This window comes from Taudactylus pleione, unplaced genomic scaffold (assembly GCF_031769625.1).
Source record: "Taudactylus pleione unplaced genomic scaffold, aTauple2 ptg000682l, whole genome shotgun sequence".
Lineage (NCBI taxonomy): Eukaryota > Metazoa > Chordata > Amphibia > Anura > Myobatrachidae > Taudactylus > Taudactylus pleione.
This window is the reverse complement of record NW_028285084.1, coordinates 98,361-118,269: the sequence shown is the minus strand read 5'-3', so window position 1 is coordinate 118,269 and position 19,909 is coordinate 98,361. Positions and strand designations below refer to the sequence as shown.

The 19,909-nt window shown below is 44.3% G+C and overlaps 1 protein-coding gene across 1 annotated transcript in view; it reads left to right on the top strand.

Annotated features, from left to right (window-relative positions):
• The window catches only part of ITPR3 (inositol 1,4,5-trisphosphate receptor type 3), a gene marked incomplete at its 3' end in the record, with an annotated part of 283,455 nt that overhangs the window by 166,243 nt on the left and 97,303 nt on the right, over positions 1–19,909 (top strand). Inside the window, exons 29-30 of the mRNA XM_088455962.1 lie at positions 12,666–12,788; positions 19,122–19,322. Of these exons, the coding sequence (XP_088312088.1) occupies positions 12,666–12,788; positions 19,122–19,322 (324 nt within the window). The remainder of the gene's footprint in view (positions 1–12,665; positions 12,789–19,121; positions 19,323–19,909) is intronic.

Here is a 19,909-nt window from a genome sequence, read left to right as displayed (position 1 = left end):
CTACAAGGGAATCTCAGAAGACCTCAGTTAAAAAAAGACTGTCAGTTTAAATACAAAATTGCTTCCATGCGAAGCTGGGGCGGGTCGCTAGTAATGCATAAGTGAAGACTGCTATCCTTTAACTCAGCATAGTAAAAGCAGGGTGCACACTATTCGTTAAAACTGGCATTTATGTGGTTGTGTGTAGCTCAGCTGATTAGAAAACAGATGTGCTAGAGTAGGAAAAACATCAGTGTATATGCCTGTGAGGTTTACTGGTGATCTTAATATATATTCCAAATAAACTTGTTTAAATATGTGTGCCGCTTAGACATTCCGAAATTAGATATGTTGGGGTGTAAGAACCATGTGTATACTGGTAATATTAATATATATTCAATCTATTAATATATATTCAATCTACAATCCCTTTGGATTTCAAGCCCTATTAATAAAATCTGAGACTCTTACAATGCTTGCCATAATCAGTCCTCCAGGTGCCCTAACAGTCCAGGTTTTAGGGTTATCCATGATTGTCATTTTCTAAAACCATCTGTGATCAGAGGTACTAGTTAAGCTACCTGTGCTCAAGCATAGATATCCTTAAGCCCTGGACTGTTGGGGTGTCTTGTGGACAAAGTTTGGGAAACACTGTCTTATGAGATATATGAAGATCGGGTCAGGTAGGGTTTAGTTGTATTAATGATTAGTTACATGTATATATTTTAAAATTACTAGTGAACATTAGCGGATTATGCATTAATGTCTTTTCTATTTCGGCACATTTCCAAGTTGTTAATAAAATAAGATCTTCTTAAGGTAGAGATTTCCTATGGATTCAACAGCTTTTTAAAAAGAACTAATGCTGGGTACACATTTGTCGCTATATTGTTTGTTCGATCGACGAACGCTATATCATGAGTGTATCGGCGGATGTATACACCCGATATGTCTGTGAACCACTTAGTTCACAGACATATCTGGTCGGCCCTGTAGCGCAGCCGATGCTTATATATCATGCAGATATATTGGTACATCTGCCTGTGTGTACAGGCAACCTGCCGACTGCCCGTTCACTGGCTGCAAGGACCGCCGTCACTGATATTACAACTGGGCGGTCAAACTTAAATTTGCCCGCAAAGTTGTGATGTCAGGCCAGAAATAATGAGTGGCCGATTGGTAAGTGTGTATAGCTTACAAATCGGACAGCAGATCAGTCTGCTAATTGATTCGTCGTTCTAATGTTTACCCTGCATAAGACTTCCTAATATATTATATACTACTGTTTTACTTCGGAATTAACATTAATATTGAACTTTCTACTTCAGGGTCCATAGGGGGTCCACAGGGTTGACCTTGGGGTATAGCTGGATCTGGATCCACGGGCACCACGCAGTTAAAGCTTTGCTGCTCCCAGGATGCACTTGAGTCTGTCCTCCTCTATACCCCGCCCCGGCCACAGGCACCTCAGTTTTAGTTGGTGCCCGGCTGGAGTCGGGTCACCCTGTCGCAGTGGGGCTGCAGGAGCAGCCCCATAGCTTTATTTTAAAAGAGAAATTTTTTATTATTTTTTTTCTACTTTTTTTACACTTTTAGAGCGGCAGCATCAGACTGTCCTTTAGGACGTCCACGCTGCCGCTCCTTCTCCCCGCTGGCGCCGCGACGCCAGTACAGCTCTGGGGATCGCGGCGGGACCCCAGAGCCTGTACTAGCCGGGCTCTGGGGACTCCCTTGACTGCTGCCGGACGCGACGGGGTTCAGGTAAGCCGCGGGTCGCCGCGTGCGGCGGCCCGCGGATACTTTACATGCAGTCAGAAGCCTCCGGTCTCTGGGGACAGACCGGAGGCGCTAGCGGCGGCGGGCTCCCCCTCAATTGAGGAATACCCCGCGTGTCCGCTAGACCACCAGGGTATCAGGCTGGTAGCGGGACTGGCAACCCGGGGGTTAATTGCTAGCCAGGGGAGGCAGCCTTCCCTGTCTAGCGGCTCCTCCCCTCAGCTCAGCGCGCCTTTCAACTAGCAGTCTGGCATCGCTGAGCTGCTCTTATCTCTCGGCCACTCCTCCTCTGAGGTCTCCGGCGGCCATCTTTACTGGCACATCGCAGACTCCCAGGCGGTATCAAGTGGACCGGTCCCCCTGTGTACCTCTCCCCTGATAAAGGACAGTGTACACAGCGCTATAGCCCTCCCAGACACTGAATCTGGGCAGTTGATTGTAGCGGAAGGTGCAGTGAGTACTAACTTTTCTGCATTGTATGTGACTATTGCTAGTGCTGCCTGTCTGTGACTTATTCTCCTTGCTGTCAGCTTATAACTATCCCTTTCCTTCTCCTACGGCCCGCAGGTGTGTGGGGGAAGGGCGTTTTTCTGAGACCCTCACTTATATAAAACACGTATTTGTGGGGTCAGTCACATACTGTTGTGTGCTACACAGTACCATATCTGGGCTGTTGTGTCGCATACTGGTGAGTGCGCGGGTGTTAAAACCGTCATTCCTCTGGTGATACCTATTTCTTGTGATTTACGGTATCATGTCTGATGAGGAGACTGAGCGCTCTGTGGCTCCTGTGTTATTTTCCTGCAGATGCTGTGCTGCTGGAGTTGATGGGGAGGACTTATCTCAGGATGGTCTGTGCGGGCGGTGCCAAGTGGTACCGGGCCCCTCCAACCCCCCTGTATCACAGGACCCTCCTTGGGCGATGTTTTCACAGGTCCTGGCGTCTATTGCGGACCGGTTATTGGTCCCATCAGCTGTCCCTTCTAGGGCGTTGCCGCAGCCCACCATCCCCCATTCCCCGGGGGTTCCACAAATGTTGCGGTCTCCCCCGGGGCCCAGACTGTGGGTCCTTACTCGGGACTGCCTGTGTATGTGCAGTCTTCCCCAGGGATGCGTCAGTCTGTAGTGCCTTTGCAGAGTTTTGCTCCGACGGCTCCTCCGCCTTGGGTGGATGTTCTATCCAGCTCCGTACAGAGTCTGGCGGCTTCATCCTCGGCGTTTCAGTCCATGTTGCAAGGTGATGTGCCACCAAGGGTGTCTAAACGACCGGTTGTGAGTTCACTAGCTGCGCAGTTGTCGGACTCGGAAGTGTCCTCAGATGATGGAGAAATCCATGAGGACTCTGACTCTGATGTCATGGGGCAGGAGGTGGAAGCTAAGTCCTCCATTAATGTTCCAGCCTTAGTTAGGGCGGTGCGGGCTATCCTACATGTTGAGGATGATGCGCCGGCTCCTAGGTCGAAGTTTCCTAATTTTAAAAAGGCCAAGGTGACTTCAACTGTGTTCCCCCTGTCTGATCAATTATCGGATCATATGGCGGCGGCCTGGCAATTACCTAGTAAGAGGTTCCATCCACAGAAGAGGTTGGCGGCGACCTATCCTTTTCCTGAAGCTCATTGCAGGAAATGGGAAACTCCGCCGGCGGTGGATTCCCACGTTACCCGCTTGATCAAAAGCGCGACGCTGCCATTGCCGTCTATCTCCTCTTTGAAGGATCCCACGGACAGGAAGGTGGAGACTTGTTTAAAGTCCATTTATTCTCTTTCCGTGGCGGTGGCTCGCCCGTCCATGGCTATCTCCTGGGTGGCTAAAGCCATTGAGGCATGGGCCAATGCCTTGGAGAATACCTTTCCTGATGAGGCTCCGGATATCCAGAGAGCGTTAGTGGGACAGATGCGGGATGCAGCTTCCTATATTGGGGAAGCGTCTTTGGATGCCAGCCTGCTCACTTCTAGGGTGTCGGCTGCAGCGGTGTCTGCTCGGCACTCCCTGTGGCTGAGGTCCTGGAGGGCTGATGCAGATTCAAAAAAGGGTCTGGAGGCCTTGCCTTTTAATGGTGATTTACTATTTGGTCCGGATTTGGACAAAATAGTGGATACTTTGGCTAAGTCCAAGTCGGCTTTTCTCCCTTCGGCCTCTGCGCCGGCTAAAGTGAGGAGCTCTGCCTTTCGGTCCTTTCGGGTTCAGGGTAAGGCCAAGGGCCAGTCCTTCCCGAGACATTCGGCGACCAAGGCCGCACCCAAGCCCAAGAAGCAGGCATGGAGTGCTCGGCGCCCTTCTTCCAAGCAGGAGGATAAGCCTGCTGCCTGATGGGACGGGCCTCTCTCTGGGGGACCCCAGAGTGGGAGGCCGACTTCTCCAATTCGCCCACCACCACCACGGATGCCTGGGTTCGAGAAGTAGTCTCTCAGGGGTACGCCCTGTCTTTTCGGTTCAGGCCGCCCCACCAGTTTTTCTGTACGAGTCCTTCTCTGGACAAGACCAAAGCTGGTCAGATTCAGGTAGCTATAGAATCCTTGCTACAAGCAGGGGTCATTGTTCCCGTTCCGCAGTCTCAGCGCGGGACGGGGTACTATTCTACTCTGTTTCTGGTACAGAAACCAAATGGTTCTTATCGCCCTATCCTGAATTTGAAGTCTCTGAACAGATACCTCAGAGTTCCCAGGTTCAGGATGGAAACGTTACGTTCCATCATTCTGGCGATGGAACCCGGGGATTATATGGTCTCCCTCAATATCCAGGACGCCTATCTCCATGTGCCCATAGCACCGGCACATCAGCGGTATCTGAGGTTTGCTATCCTGAACCATCACTACCAATTTCGGGCATTGCCTTTTGGCCTTTCCACGGCTCCGAGGGTGTTCACCAAGGTGATGGCGGCTATGGCTGCCCACCTTCGGGGTCAGTGTCTACGTCTGTTGCCGTACCTGGACGATCTTCTGCTGCTGGCGAGCTCCCCGGAGGTGCTTCTTCGACATCTCCACCTGACCATTGCTTGTCTTCAAGCACACGGGTGGTTGATAAACTGGAAGAAGTCCTCCCTGATTCCATCACAGCGGATGGATTTGGGAGCCCTGCTGGATTCTCGTCAGCAACGGATTTTCCTGACTCCAGAGAAGGTCTCCTCCCTGCAGCTGCGGATACACAGTTGCCTGAGCAGTTGCCGTTTGTCGGTCCATTCAGCTATGAGAGTTCTGGGATCCATGGTGTCGACATTCGACATGGTGGAATTTGCCCAGTTCCATTTCCGGCCCCTGCAGGGGCTGATTCTATCGGAATGGAACGGGTTACCTCACCGGATCCGCTCTCAGATGCTGGTGTTGTCCCCGGAGGTTCGGCAGTCTTTGGCTTGGTGGCTTCAGACGGCGCATCTGGTCGAGGGGCGCCCCTTTTGGATCCCGGACTGGGTCCTGCTCACGACGGATGCCAGTCTTCGGGGTTGGGGGGCAGTGACCGGCTCATTATCGCTTCAGGGTCGTTGGTCCGCGGAAGAAGCACTTCTCCCCATCAACATCCTGGAACTGCGGGCTGTGTACAGGGCCCTGCAGTCGTCCGGCCCCGCTCTTCACGGAAGGGCGGTTCAGGTGCAGTCCGACAACGCCACCACGGTGGCGTACATCAACCGCCAAGGGGGAACTCGCAGTCGGGCAGCAATGTCGGAGGTGTCTCGCATTCTTGCTTGGGCGGAGTGTCACGTTCCAGCGATCTCGGCAGTCTTCATTCCCGGAGTCCTCAATTGGGAGGCGGACTTCCTCAGCCGTCACGACGTGCACCCGGGGAATGGTCGCTTCACCCAGAGGTGTTTCAGCTACTCGTGGACAGGTGGGGGCTGCCGGAGCTGGACTTGATGGCCTCCCGTCACAATCACAAGTTGCCCGTTTACGGGTCAAGGACAAGCGATGCAGGCGCCTGTCTGGTAGACACTCTGTCGGTGAAATGGACGTTTCACCTGGCGTATCTGTTTCCTCCGATATCCTTACTTCCTCGGGTTCTGCGGAAATTCAAGCAGGACGGCGGCACGCTCGTGCTGGTGGCTCCGGCGTGGCCCAGACGTCCTTGGTACTCCGATCTGAGGTGCCTCTCCATCGACGCTCCGTACCTTCTTCCTCAGCGTCGGGACCTGTTGTCTCAAGGGCCCTGCCTTTACCCGGATCTGGGTCGGCTGTCTTTGACGGCGTGGCTCTTGAGACAGCCGTCTTGAGGTCTAGGGGTTTCTCCAGTTCGGTGATTGGTACCATGCTTAGGGCACGCAAGCCTGCTTCCGCGCGGATTTACCACAGGGTGTGGCGCACTTATTTTCAGTGGTGTGAATCCAGAAACTATGATCCGCAGGTGTTTCGGGTTTCCAGAATCTTGGAGTTTCTTCAATCGGGTTTGGACCTCGGCTTACGCCTGGCCTCTCTGAAGGTTCATGTGTCTGCTTTGTCCGTGTGGTTTCAGCGACGGATTGCTACACTGCCAGACGTTCACACCTTTTTCCAAGGTGTTCTCAGGATCCAGCCTCCCTTCGTGCCTCCGGTGGCTCCGTGGGACTTGGCGGTGGTGCTGCGGGTCTTGCAGGGTCCTCCTTTTGAGCCGCTTGAGTCGGTGGAGCTCAAGTGGCTGACGTTTAAGACCATTTTTCTCCTGGCAATTGCTTCTGCCAGGAGGGTTTCAGAATTGTGGGCGCTTTCCTGTCGCTCCCCTTTTCTGATTTTTCACCAGGACAGGGCGGTGCTCCGCACTCGTCCTGAGTTTTTGCCCAAAGTGGTCTCAAAGTTCCACATTAATCAGGAACTTGTTGTGCCAGCTTTTCAGTCACCTGATCTTTCCGCTGGTGAGGCTTCCTTAGATGTAGTCCGGGCACTTAGAATCTACGTGGACCGGACTGCTTCGGTTAGGAAGTCGGATTCTTTGTTTGTCCTCTTCGGTTTTCACAAGAGGGGTTGGCCTGCCAACAAGCAAACGTTAGCCCGTTGGCTTCGTTCCGTTATTTGTGAGGCTTATGCACAGGAGGGTTTACCTGTGCCAGCCTCTGTTAAGGCTCATTCCACTCGTTCTGTGGGTCCCTCTTGGGCTGCTAGACGTGGTGCCTCCGCTGTTCAGCTGTGCAAGGCAGCCACTTGGTCTTCAATTCAGACGTTTTTGAGGTTTTATGCGTTTGACACCTTCGCCTCTCAGGATGCATCCTTTGGGCGCCGGGTACTCCTTTCAGCACAGGAGCGTCCCCGCCCTTAGTTGAACTGCTTTGGGACATCCCCAAGGTCAACCCTGTGGACCCCCTATGGACCCTGAAGTAGAAAACAAGAGATATGGTAAGAACTAACCTTTGTTATCTCTGTTTCTACGAAGTCCATAGGGTCCACAGGGCGCCCGCCCTGACGCACCTGGCTTCAAATGGGCTGTGTGGCTGGTCACCGGTTTTCCGTCTCCCATTTCTGTGAGTATGGTTTCTTGTGTGTTCCAGTCTTCCTTCTCTCTGTTTAGTCTCCTCCTCCGGCCTTAGCTGCTTACCAACTGAGGTGCCTGTGGCCGGGGCGGGGTATAGAGGAGGACTGACCCAAGTGCATCCTGGGAGCAGCAAAGCTTTAACTGCGTGGTGCCCGTGGATCCAGATCCAGCTATACCCCAAGGTCAACCCTGTGGACCCTATGGACTTCGTAGAAACAGAGATAATAAAGGTAAGTTCTTACCATATCTCTTGTTATTTGTTGAAAAGCAAGTGAAGTGCACTACTTAATATATATTTTATTTCTCTTTTTTAGATGTAAATGACTTCTTTGTGGAGGTCACATACATACAGTACAGTTTGTTACTGTTCATCTCTTCTCCTTTCTGTATGACAGTTAAGGATTCTATCTGAGGAGAAAATATATACATAATCCTATATAGTCTATTTGTGAATAAGTGTGCACAGGCTACATTACATCTTATATTTATATATATCTTGCTGTACAGATCCAAAAGATGTGCTAAAGGAACGATAGAAAGTGAGAGAATTGTGAGGCTGCAGCATTGGATTCCTTCTGCTCTCAGCACACAGGCTGAACATTCTAGAAGTGCCTGCAGAATGTAAATTATAGCTGTAGCTTGGAGTTAGCTCTGCTTTCTTTGCTTCCTGAGGCGCTGCAGTTCTAAATGAGGCACACATTATAAATGGGACATTTTTCTTCCAAATTATCCTCAATTCACATGAAATTGCCCCTGAAAAACTGTTTGACAAGGCCTAGGCGATAAATTGATTTCTTATCTGGAGAGAAAAGTTATAGCTATGGATTGGAATCAGGTGCAGTTGTGCAATAGAATCAGTAAGGCACACTCTAGGAGGCTGTGGGAATACAATCACAATGTAAATGTACTGTGCACAATTGTTAGTTTAGATGTTTATGCACTGGTGAGGAGGAATATATGGTGTGCTTCAAAGTAAGGCTTATTAACAGTCTAGTCATCATGCGCGGAGAGCTTTAATATTTGTTTAAAGACATTTACTATCCTATTTATTAACAATAGGCGTTAGGGCTGAATTTCTATCACTACTTATCGCCATGGTACAAACTGCCACCTTAATATATCAATAAAATGTTACCTACAGTGGTAAGCGTTAGCTTACAATACTACTTTGCCAGGCCTCTCTCCAGTGATATATGTATGTGTGAGCTATGTGACTAGTATGTGCTTTAAGCTTTCAGATCAACTTGCTTGAAAAACAATAATGTTTAAAAATAGAAAAAAAATGATTTTTTTTTTTAATGTTCCCATTTTTTTAAATAATAATAAAGCATGTTTTCATTGATTGCTTTTATTACTACTCAGCTGGTGGTAATGGAAGGTCATTTTTAAATGTGCTTCCCCATGCTTTGTATGGCTGTGCTTTCGCCTAGACTCTAGTTGTGGCCCTTTGATACTAGTTAGGGACAAGCCCTATTTCTGGGGAAAACAGACATGGGGCTTTTCTCCTTTAATAAATACAGCCCTTAGTGAGACTGTGTGCATATTTGTATGGCCCCTGCCATAAAATGCTTCTATGCTTAATACTAACACAATTTACAATGCTAAATGTTCGCTAGCTTAAATTATGTTTGGAAATATAAAAGTCCATTTGTTAAACCTATATCTGCATTTGAGTAATTACTGGGTCATTGTCACCTGTCTACTAAATTATGAGACATTGTCTTAATAATTTTATTTGTTGTTTAACTGTTTGTGTTTACAGTATGTACTTGGTTAATATATGTGTATTCATGGAGCTTTCAGATGTTAATTTTCTCAATAGACTGATTTTTGTATCTAAAGTTACAATGATAAACACGTGTACAATTTAAATTCTCATTCAAACGTAACTTTAATGAATGTAGGATTGTTACCTGCTTTCTACAGTTTTTTGTGATTTATGCTCCTATATAGTAAAGCAATTGCGATCTCTGTAGGTTTCTCCCTACACCCAAATGGTTTGTCACTTTTCATTCTGCAAAATAATAGATGTCTGTATTATCACTGAACAGCTGATCACACTATTCCAGCTAATTAATAGAATTTGGTCATGCATATCGCCAACTGAGGCCTGAATGCAACGCTGAGTTCTCAAAGAAATAAAGTGATCCTGGCCTCAAGAAGTTTCTTTATCTCTAAAACAGACAACATATTAGAAGGTTTAGCTTTAACATATTAATTACAACATTCTACCTTATGTCAAAAATCATAGGACAAAAAAACTGTGATAGTGTTTTCACAACAGGGCAGCAAAACATAACTGTTTGTAGTGTTTACAACAGGGATGTAATTAGACATTAGTGGGCCCCATTCCAACATTTTGTCAGTTCCCACTCAAGGATGAGGAAAAATCCCAATAAGCTACCAACCTTATAAAAACTGCAACCCCTGCTAATATGGTACAGTAGCTATGTCTATGGATCCCAGACAGGGGGTCTATGTAGCAATCATCTCGGTACTACTGCTATTATCATTGGTCCAACTCGCATGGCATATTTTAATTTTTAATGAAAATATCCCCACTATGTACAAATTGTGGAAGTCTTTCACAGAAGTCTTTACCCGGGGGAAGCTGACACTACACATACGCACAGTGTCAGCTTATGGAGCTGGCCAGGGGCTGTGAGAGAGAGATTGAAAAATCTCTCCTGCCCCTGGAGACCCCATAGGCTATGAACTACCTATTCAGCCCACAGTGCTAAGCCTACTATTTCACTGTGAGCCCCCGGTCAACAGCGCAGGCCTGCAGTGATTTCAACAGCCAGCTATATTCCAAAGTTCAGCTGCTACTTTCCCAGCTGGGGACCCATTACTTTACCAGGAGCCCAAATTGGACAGTAATACAAACTGCACCTTGCAAGTCAGATATCTGTCCACATATTGGAATTTGTTCCATAAGATTGACAGACATTTGTTTGTTTTTTAACACAAGACTTAATACTTATGCTGGGACGCATAATTTATTTACTATCTACAGCTGGCACATATGCAATATTTGTTTTTGGTATAAACTTTATTTTAAATGAACTGCATATTATTACATTGTTTTATTATTGTTATTATTACATTTATATATTTACGGTAATTGAGCCTTCATCTATTTATCGGTAGAACAACGATATAGTAACATTTTTGAAAATAGGATACCAGCGCAGTGATTTGTATATTATAGGATATTCGCATGGTTAGGTAGTTGCAACACTGCTTTTATCACTTGCTGCGGATACCTGACGATAAACTATTGATAAGTATTTCAGCATTTGTATTGATTAGTGCTGCTGTGGTAATAGAGGAGTTATTCCACTATTATATATTTTACTGTATGAGGAGTGCACTGCCTACCTCCGTGAGCACTCAGAAAATAGGAGGAGAGAGTGGAGGAAATCTTGCCTTTCGGGCAACTGAGTTGAAGTTCCACCATTGTTCATACCTGTGCAATACATGTGTTAATATATTGGTAGAAATACCATTAATATTTAGATAAAATATACACTTCTATGGGCTTAAGCCAATTAGGTGCCAGTTTGCAAATGTTTCTTTCATGAAACTCTCATACATCGCACAAATGCGCGCACCAGAGAGATTAGAAATGCTAATTTGCGGTAGTCACTGCAAGTTTACTGGACTATTCTACAAAATGCGACCTGGGAGAAGAGCATGAAAAGTGGGGAAACCATCCTGGACCTCTAAAAAGAGGCAACTTAGCTGGTAGGACCATATAGACAGCTGTTAGTGGCCATAAAGAAAGTACTGGAGGTGTTTATAAGGTGTTTGCCCATTTTATATATGGTGGATATGATAGCAAGATGGTGTTTATCAGTAAATAAAGTCTTTACAGTATTTTGGGGTACAGAAAATGTCACTATAGTAATTTTTCAGGATTTATTTAGAAGTTTGTAAAAAGTTGGAATAAACACATTTACCTTTCATCTGCAAGTTCAAAACCCCCTTTCCCATCAATAGAACACCCCACATACTGTACCTAATCCCACATCATTTAACCAATTACACTGTACAACAAATTAATACTTTTAATTTGTTTCCTTTCTAAAAATAGTCATACATTACTAATTTGAGGTCAAGAAAAACTATGATTTCAGAATGTTTTTACTAGCTCTATTTTTTGAGCTACACTATACTGTATGTACATTAGTAATATAGTCATAGTGAAAAGCTATTTTAAAATAATCTGATATTTTCATGAAAGAAAATAAATAACAGTTGTTTTAATTCAATCACAAATAAGAACACAAAACGAAACAAACATACAGCATACGAAAGTACTATCTAATATAGTGGCCTATTCATGGTGGTGCTTTCTCTTTGCTTGTCGTGTGTACTCCTCTTCTGGGGCATCTCTTGTCACTGCCCAACAGTAGTGATTCACCTACCCTGATATCTTTGTTCCATTGCTGAAATGTCTTGGTGGAATCGCTCACTATGCTTGTCACTCAGTGCACCACAGTTATCTTGTGTGGGTAATCCCGTGAATCGCATATATTTGAATAGGGGAGGGGACAAACAACTGATTCATTTAATTGGATCATTAGGCCCCGCCCCCTCTGCGCGGAATGCAGATTGCTGGTAAGATTCTCTCCATTCTGCCCACTTCACTAGGAATACCCCTACATCGTCATCAATGGGCTATATCTCGGAACTCAGAGCTGAGAGTTTTAAATGTCATATTCATTCTTTGCATGCTGAAATCAATTAGAAGTAACTATTTTCACATCGGAAACATTTACATTGTTGTGCAGTGTTATTGAGCTCTTTAGAGAAATTCACCATAAAACTGACATGTCTTTATTGGCCAAATTATGATATTTAAAAAACCTTCCGGGAGGGAGCTGAATGCCTGCAAACAGTGGGGGGCGTGGCCGGACAATGGGTCCGTGTTGGGGGCAGGGCCGCACGATTGCGTCATCGTGACCCGCCCCCTCCTCACAATGCAGAAAATAAAGGCATTGTGAAGCAGGGGGCGGAGCCACAATGACATGATTCAGCGCGAATCGCGTCATCAGGCCCCCCTGCTGCGGGGGTTTCTAGTAGGTAGTCGGGGGGGCAGGCGACAGTCGGGAGGCTTGTCCGCCTTTCCGGGGAGTCGGGAGCAGCACCCGATATTCGGGAGGCTCCAGACCAAATCGGGAAGGTAGGCAAGCATGATATATACCCCTCAAAGTGCACAATAATGAGATTGGAAGGGTGTTCCAGAGGTTCTGCACTGTTTCCCAACATCTTTAGCGTAAAATAAAGATATTCCCTACCTTTGCACCTGCTCAGGGGGGATGGAGGGTATGCACAAATAAACTGAAAAAGCAATGCGAGTTGGGAAATGGATTGCAACTGCAATTCGACGTGTGAGTTCGCTGTGAGAACGATTTGCAGAGCCCAACTCTCTCCTATTTGGATTGACCGCACTGTTGTTCTTTCTCTTTGTACAGGGAGACATGAAAATGAAGGAGATATTGAAGTACACACATCAGTTTCTGCAGAAATTCTGTGCCGGGAACCCAGAAAACCAGGCTCTTTTACACAAGCACTTGTCTCTGTTCCTGACTCCAGGTGTAAGTGACAGAACGTGAAGCATTAAATAAATATTTCTTTTGTTTGTTTATTTTGTTGCTCATATTCTTTGCAATGATTTTCGTTTGTCAAATATTTAATTTCTACAAAAAAGTCGGGACTAATGGTTTGAGTTGAGAAACCGTAACTAACAATTTAAGTTTTACATTGCTTATACAGTACCATGTTTATTCCTTTTTGTGATATTGCTATATCTTTAATGAATATTGCTATTTCTACACTTAGTGATGCTCAAATAATCTGTTTTGTTCATAGATAGGAAATTGTGATGCACTGTATAACTGGTTGAGTATTGTGGAAGGTGTAATTTGGCAATAGATGATGTCCTAAAGCTTACCACACCCCATAGTATCCTTTCACTACTGTATATCATATCTGTATGAAATGCCTGCCTTATCTGCACAAGTCTTTATCTGTTTGTGTGGTGCTTTGCATGTGAATTTTAGCCAATCAGAATCAAATCTGCTTGGTTACTGAGGTTTTCTCAGTAATAGGTGGAGTGGTAACTAGGTGGGAGCATAGCTGTTTTTCCTGTCAGTCTCAGGACACATTTTATTAACCCCTTAATATAGGTATGAGAAAGCAAAAATGTGTTGTCTAAAATCACCTCATTGACCACAGTGAAGTGAGTAAGAGCTTTATAAAAAGTTTACACATTATGGAATATAAAAAGAAAAAAAAAATACACATTAGGCAAGAGCAGATTAAGAGAGGAGGAGGCCCATATGCAGTCTCCATGTAAGCCATCCTCTCCTCCTCTCTAACCGAAGGATGTGTTGAATAGACATATTCCCGGTGATTTCTGCAGCAGCAATGAACAAGTAGGTATTGTCCATGGGTGCAGTGTGGGCATGTGTTCACTACACACCCTGCACCAGTTATACATTCACCCATGACATAATGGAATATTAAAAAGGACATATTCTTTATGAAGTACAGAGCAGAACCAAAGATGGTGTTTGTTTCATGGGGTGTGCCTTCGGCTTGTGGTGTGTCTTTAAACTGATTTCTGGGAACATATTTAATATGGCACCAAATGTATTTGCTCATTAAGTGGCTGATGCAAAGGTGAACGCACACCTGTTGCAGGGGCAGAGTTTACCCGTTTTCACACAGCACTTTCTCCAGGACTGAGCTTAGGACTGAAGAAACATAATTGGGCCAAAGTTCAGTGAGGGCATCTCAACACATCCGTGGGCCATTCAGACTTGGATGTAGGCGTAAATACACCAGTTTCTAAGTATAGACTGGTGCAAGTGTGCACTGACGATGGTGATGAGCAGGAAACCCTCGTACAGATAGGGGCGGGTGCACTGCAAGATGCATATAGCCAAATATACACATTTTATTCTGTATGTGCACATACACCCATTATCTGTCCAACTTTGCATAAGGCATAACATTTCTGTGTGCGCTCCTCAGTGATGGACACATACAGTATATGTACTGGAATGAAATAAGGCAAGTTGCCAGTCAATTTGGAGTGTTTGGAACCCTGGGCTCCAATGCACACTGCTGTGGGTTGTGCATAGTTACTTCTAGGGCTCACTCCTACAGGTTGTGGTGATGCAGCCTGTGCCCCCCTAAGGCTGTGAGGATTGTTACAGAGGAGGCAAAATAATGACTGCATCATGTAGGTGTTTAATGCAGATACTTTGGTTCATGTACAGTAGAGGTATGTGTCAATGACAAGTTCACATGGGGATATTTAGAGTTGGGCATAGTCAGGAGATAGGTGATACTGTTGATTAGGTTTCCAAGGAAAGAACATTGGGCCTGATTCAGAGCCGTTCGCTATTTGCGGTCGTTCGTTCAAAAACAAGGGGTGGCTATTCAAATGATCCGTTCGCAAATTGCAGTCTGTTCACACCTCTAAGTCTGAACGAGCGAGCAAAACATACGCTCGTTTATTTGTTAAAAACGCCCCGTGGCCGCTCGCACCATACGTCATGTCCGCTATTTATTAGATTAATTGAGTACATCGACCAGCGTATGAACTGCTCGCTATTCTTGTGGTTGGTTTTTGCTACCACAATCTTGCGAGCAGTTCTGGCTATAAAATAACCCAGTGACGTGGTCAATGACGCTGCTGTATTAATTATGCACACCCATTAAACGCCCGTTTTGACCTTTAAGCACGCCTGCGTTCGGATCTCCACTCCCCATTTTCAAGCACCTTCCCCTGTTACCACCCACATACGCCTCATTCTGTCACTCAAAATAGCAGGCATTCGCTATATTGCGAGCACATGAATTTCGGCCGCACTGACTGGTTCGCGCATGCGTATAACGATCCATACGCATGCGCAGATGTGCGAACATCGCTCGGAACGAGCGTACTGCCGCTAGCGAGTGGCTCTGAATGAGGGCCATTGTCTGTTAGTTAGGGGCTGGGAACGTATTTAGGTCACCCTTCTCTGTGCTTTTGTGGTGGGGTATGTATTTAATTGTTCCCCACCCATATGTACATTACAGGATTTGGAGCATTAAATGATTCAATCTCTCATTAAATGATACAATCTCTCCACTGTACTTTGCAAGCTGCTTGCATTTGCAAGATTGTATGTTAGCAATCTTTATGTACAGCGTTATAAATAAACATTACATTAAGTCAAACCCCTCCTTTCTAACTTCCTTTTATTGGATTTTAGAAGGATATCAAATCACACACAAACACACTATCTGGCACACTCTAAAATATCATTGCCTATAATACAATTAAAATAGTTACTAAATAAGAAATACACTAGCCTCTGATTTGGGGGGATAATCGGGATTACTTATATACAACAATGTCAAAAAATAGACAAAAGGAGGGCTGTCCATGTATATCAGGTTTAAACATTGACTCATATACTGGTTTAAAAAAAAAAAAGGACATTCATATATCAACATAGGTGTTGCTTCAAAATTGTACATTACTAATGGTTTTCTACACATGCTGATAATGAGTCAAATTGACGTACATCACTTTACAAAGTGAGTTTGGGAAAAGTATTAAATAATTAAATGTCAAACCGTATAACAGATAGAAGAATAGGTCTGGAATGTAACATCCTTCTTAATTGGACCTAGATTATCATTTTCCAAAAGTAATTTTATAACTCCACACACATTCAATCGCAAGTGTTGGTTGTTAGTGTATAACACACAGATGATTTATACTGTGCAGATAATGTTTCTCAGTAGATTTCTATGTTGAAATGTGGCATTTTTTTTCAATGTACATTGCAGTGGGAATATTCACTTTTTACATGATTATATACTAACTGGAACTCGCAGGGACAGTGGTAATGATAGCTACTGTCCCTACAAGTGACATCCCCATCATATTGGAGTAGTTTTTCACATCTGTAAAGCTGGGTACACACTGGCAGATATATTGGCTGATCGGCCAATATATCGGGTGCCCGTCGGCCAGTGTGTACCTGCGATATGTCTGTGAACGACGTTGTTCATAGAAATATCGCGTCGGCTGTGCTACACAGCCGATGGCAGATACATCTGTTTCACGAGTTGTACCTTTTTAATGTTATTGTGACGTACTTGAGCTGTTGTAGCCAGGGTCTCTAGGTAAACTGAGGTACCTTAGTAATCAGGATTATACAGGCAAGGCAACAGGGAAAATACAATGGTTTCTTTATTGTACGTTACTGTAGCAAGACAATACAGTACACCAATATCACAATAAATTGTAGCTTTATCACCACAACCCCTAGATTGGGATGTAGTTTAAATCCCGGCTGTGGGGATGCTGATGCTCACAATGCCGGCGCCGGAATCCCAACAACAGTCAGAATTTCAGCGCCAGCATCCTGACCGTACCTCATGTATGGTGTGGGTGAGTCTCATTCCTTGCTTTTTATCTGAAATGCTGTGTTCAACTGATTGTAGCTTCCTCTCTCAGAGAGAAGGTGGCAGGACAAAGAATACACTACCATACAAATGCTGTGCCTTTCCCCTGTCAGAATTACTGATAAATCATGTAGTCACATTTATGTAATAACAACTAGAAACATGTCAATATCACAGAAATGGGTTGGGTACGTCATCCTTACATTCAGAATCCCGGCAGGGTCAAAATGCTCAGAGCAGGATCCAGGCAATGAGAATACCGACAAGATCAGTACAGATTATAGTATTCATTAAAAGAGGATGCCAAAATTGTAAATATAAATCCCCATCCCCATTGTTCATCATGACTTCTTTGGTTCCACAAACATTAAGATGAAACACAGCACCCCTGTCCGGCATTAGTCACAGTGATGCACGGGCAAAACAAAGTATGCCTAGTCTCATCTACATCTGGCTTCAACTTATCAGAGTTGCTGTGCACAATATAGTTAAACAGGAACACATTTATAAGAATTAGGTAAATTCTACTCTTTCATTGGGCCATTGCCCCCTTCCCAGTGCCCTGAGGAACATGAAAAAGGCTAGAAAAGTATCAGTTTTAAAGCCTCATTTTGTGAGAGATGAGGTATAGTTTGAAAAACAAATAATTACTTTTATAGTTAAGATAATTATTGCAATCTGCGTTTTTGTCAGAAGTTTCCGTGACTATAGAATGTGCTACTATCAACAGCAATATCCAAATAAAATACTAAAAGGTAAAATACGGAAGAGAAGATACATCTTCTGTGAAGTAAACTTATGATCTGTATTGATTATATTTTACAAAACAGGAATAATGTGATGATGGTCTAAGCTTTAAGCCTTAAGGTAAAAAAAGCTGTTTATGATGGAAGCCTAGAAAAAGGCTATAATTTGGCACTTATGCTGCCTGGTTTGGCCCCCGCCATCCCCACGTCCCAGCATGTGTGACATCATATAAGAGGGTGCAGAGAGCAAGAAAGGTGTGTGTCCCTACAGGCGCTCCAGAAGCCAGGGACTGGTGCAACCTCCTTAGCATTTACGCCATGGGCAACAGTAATAATCGAACACCCATATTTACAGCCTTTGCCTGGAATATCTTGGTGATATGGATGTTTATGGCACAGAATCACTAGGGAGTGTATGTTGATGTGTTTTCTGTATATTGATATTTATTATAAATCTGCTGGGTTATGCCCCCGGGGTTAGGCTAAGGAAAGGGGGTGGTTAGGGTTAGGCACCACTGGGGGGGAGGTTAGGGTTAGGCACCCTCGGGAGAGTTAGGTTTAGGGTGCGGGAAGGGGGGGGTTAGGGTTAGGCACCTCCAAAGGAGGGTTATGGGGGAAGGGGGAGGTTAGGGTACTTACCTACCGTTATCGGGATTCTGCACCATGCGGGCTTCCAGTGTTGGGATTTCAGCCACCGGCATATCATACCGATTCCCCAGCCTGGCTATATAAAAATAGTATCAGCCATCAATGGTAGATGTGAAAATGAGAAGCCCGCAGTTATCTTCATTTTCAAATTAAAGATGTTCCTTCTTATCTTATACACCTATTGAATATATTGGTGTTTTATTGCTGAACTTTATTGCTGGTTTTATTACTGGACTTGATTTAAGTTTATGTACTTAGTCAACATAATGTTATTGAAATTGTGAAAGACTGGATACCTGTAAAAATAATATATACTGTATGTATATTCTCTAAACTTTTTGGCATTTATAGTTATCTTGAGAAGTTTGTCTATCTGTTAATTACATTCTTAATTAGCAGCTGAGCCTGCTACAATACTGCTAGTGAATATACAATACAGATTTTTTAATTAGAAAATGAATGTTTGTTAATAACAGGCCTACTAGCTATCTGTTGTAAATAATTTTTCGCCTGTCAGTCCTGGAAGCAATTGGGACTTTGTAAGTTCACACATAGGTTTCCACTTCCACTTTCTAAAAAGAAAACAAGAAAATAATTGTTACTATATTTTTCATAGAAAAAAATGCTGTATTTAAATAATTTTTTCGCTGGTAGCGATCCTCTGCTATCGCCATCCTGAGATGGTGATATAGCGATAGGAGGACAGTCAGCGGTACAGAACCACCCCTATACTTATTAAATAAATTTTCTCATGTTAGCGTTACCCAAGTGTTTTAGTGCCTAACTCCCTTTAATAAATATACCCCTAAATGAGTGTTTGGTCAGTTATGCCTAGTGCAGTTAAAACTGTAAGTATTACCCTGTAATTGCTTGGGTTTTAAAACTGTAAGTATTACCATGTAATTGCTTGGGTTTTAAAACTGTAAACTTTGTAATTATTCATCTAAAATTACTTCCGCACGGTAGCTTTAGGATTCGCTCTAGAATATGTTGTTATAGTGTGAGTGTTGGGATGAGGTCACCCTAATAAGTACAGCACTTGTGCCTCCCTGTTTGTTTTCTCAGCTCCTGGAGGCCGAGACCATGCAGCATATTTTCCTCAATAACTACCAGCTGTGTTCAGAGATTCATGAGACTGTGCTTCAGCACTTCATCCACTGCCTAGCCACCCACGGGAGACATGTGCAGTACTTGGACTTTCTACACACCATCATCAAAGCTGAGGGCAAATATATTAAAAAGTGCCAGGACATGATCATGACAGAGGTAAAGATTAATAATTTGTACAGTTAGTGACTGCAGTAGTGTATGGAAACAAAGAGAAGGACAGCGAAGACCAGATAGATAAGCATAAGGAATAATAAAACATATCTGGCAATGATACTAGATACAAAGTTATGCATCTATTGTGATGTGACATAAGACTAGATTAATTGTGTAGGTCAGAGGTACCCAAACTGGGTCCTCAAGGCACCCTAACTGTCCAGGTTTGTGTGTAGATGGTATAATGAAACAGACAGAGGTGCTAATTAAGTCATCTGTGCTTAAGTATAGATATCCTGAAAACCTGGACTGTTAGGGTAAGTAATTATGTTCAGAGAACATATACATTGTTTGCTTTGCCTTACAAAATTACAAGAAACAAGCAATTTATATTGGAGTAACATGTGCAATAGGAAAAAAGACATTAAGATTGAGAACACTCCTCCAAAGAGCTTGCAGTCTGGGACGTATACAGAATGGCATGGGGTGATGAGGTTCATGTTCTAATAAACAAAGAGAAAAATTAACCTCCTGGTGCTATATGGTAAAATAGATTAATACGTTTCTGCTGCTAGACTCTGGTGAACTCT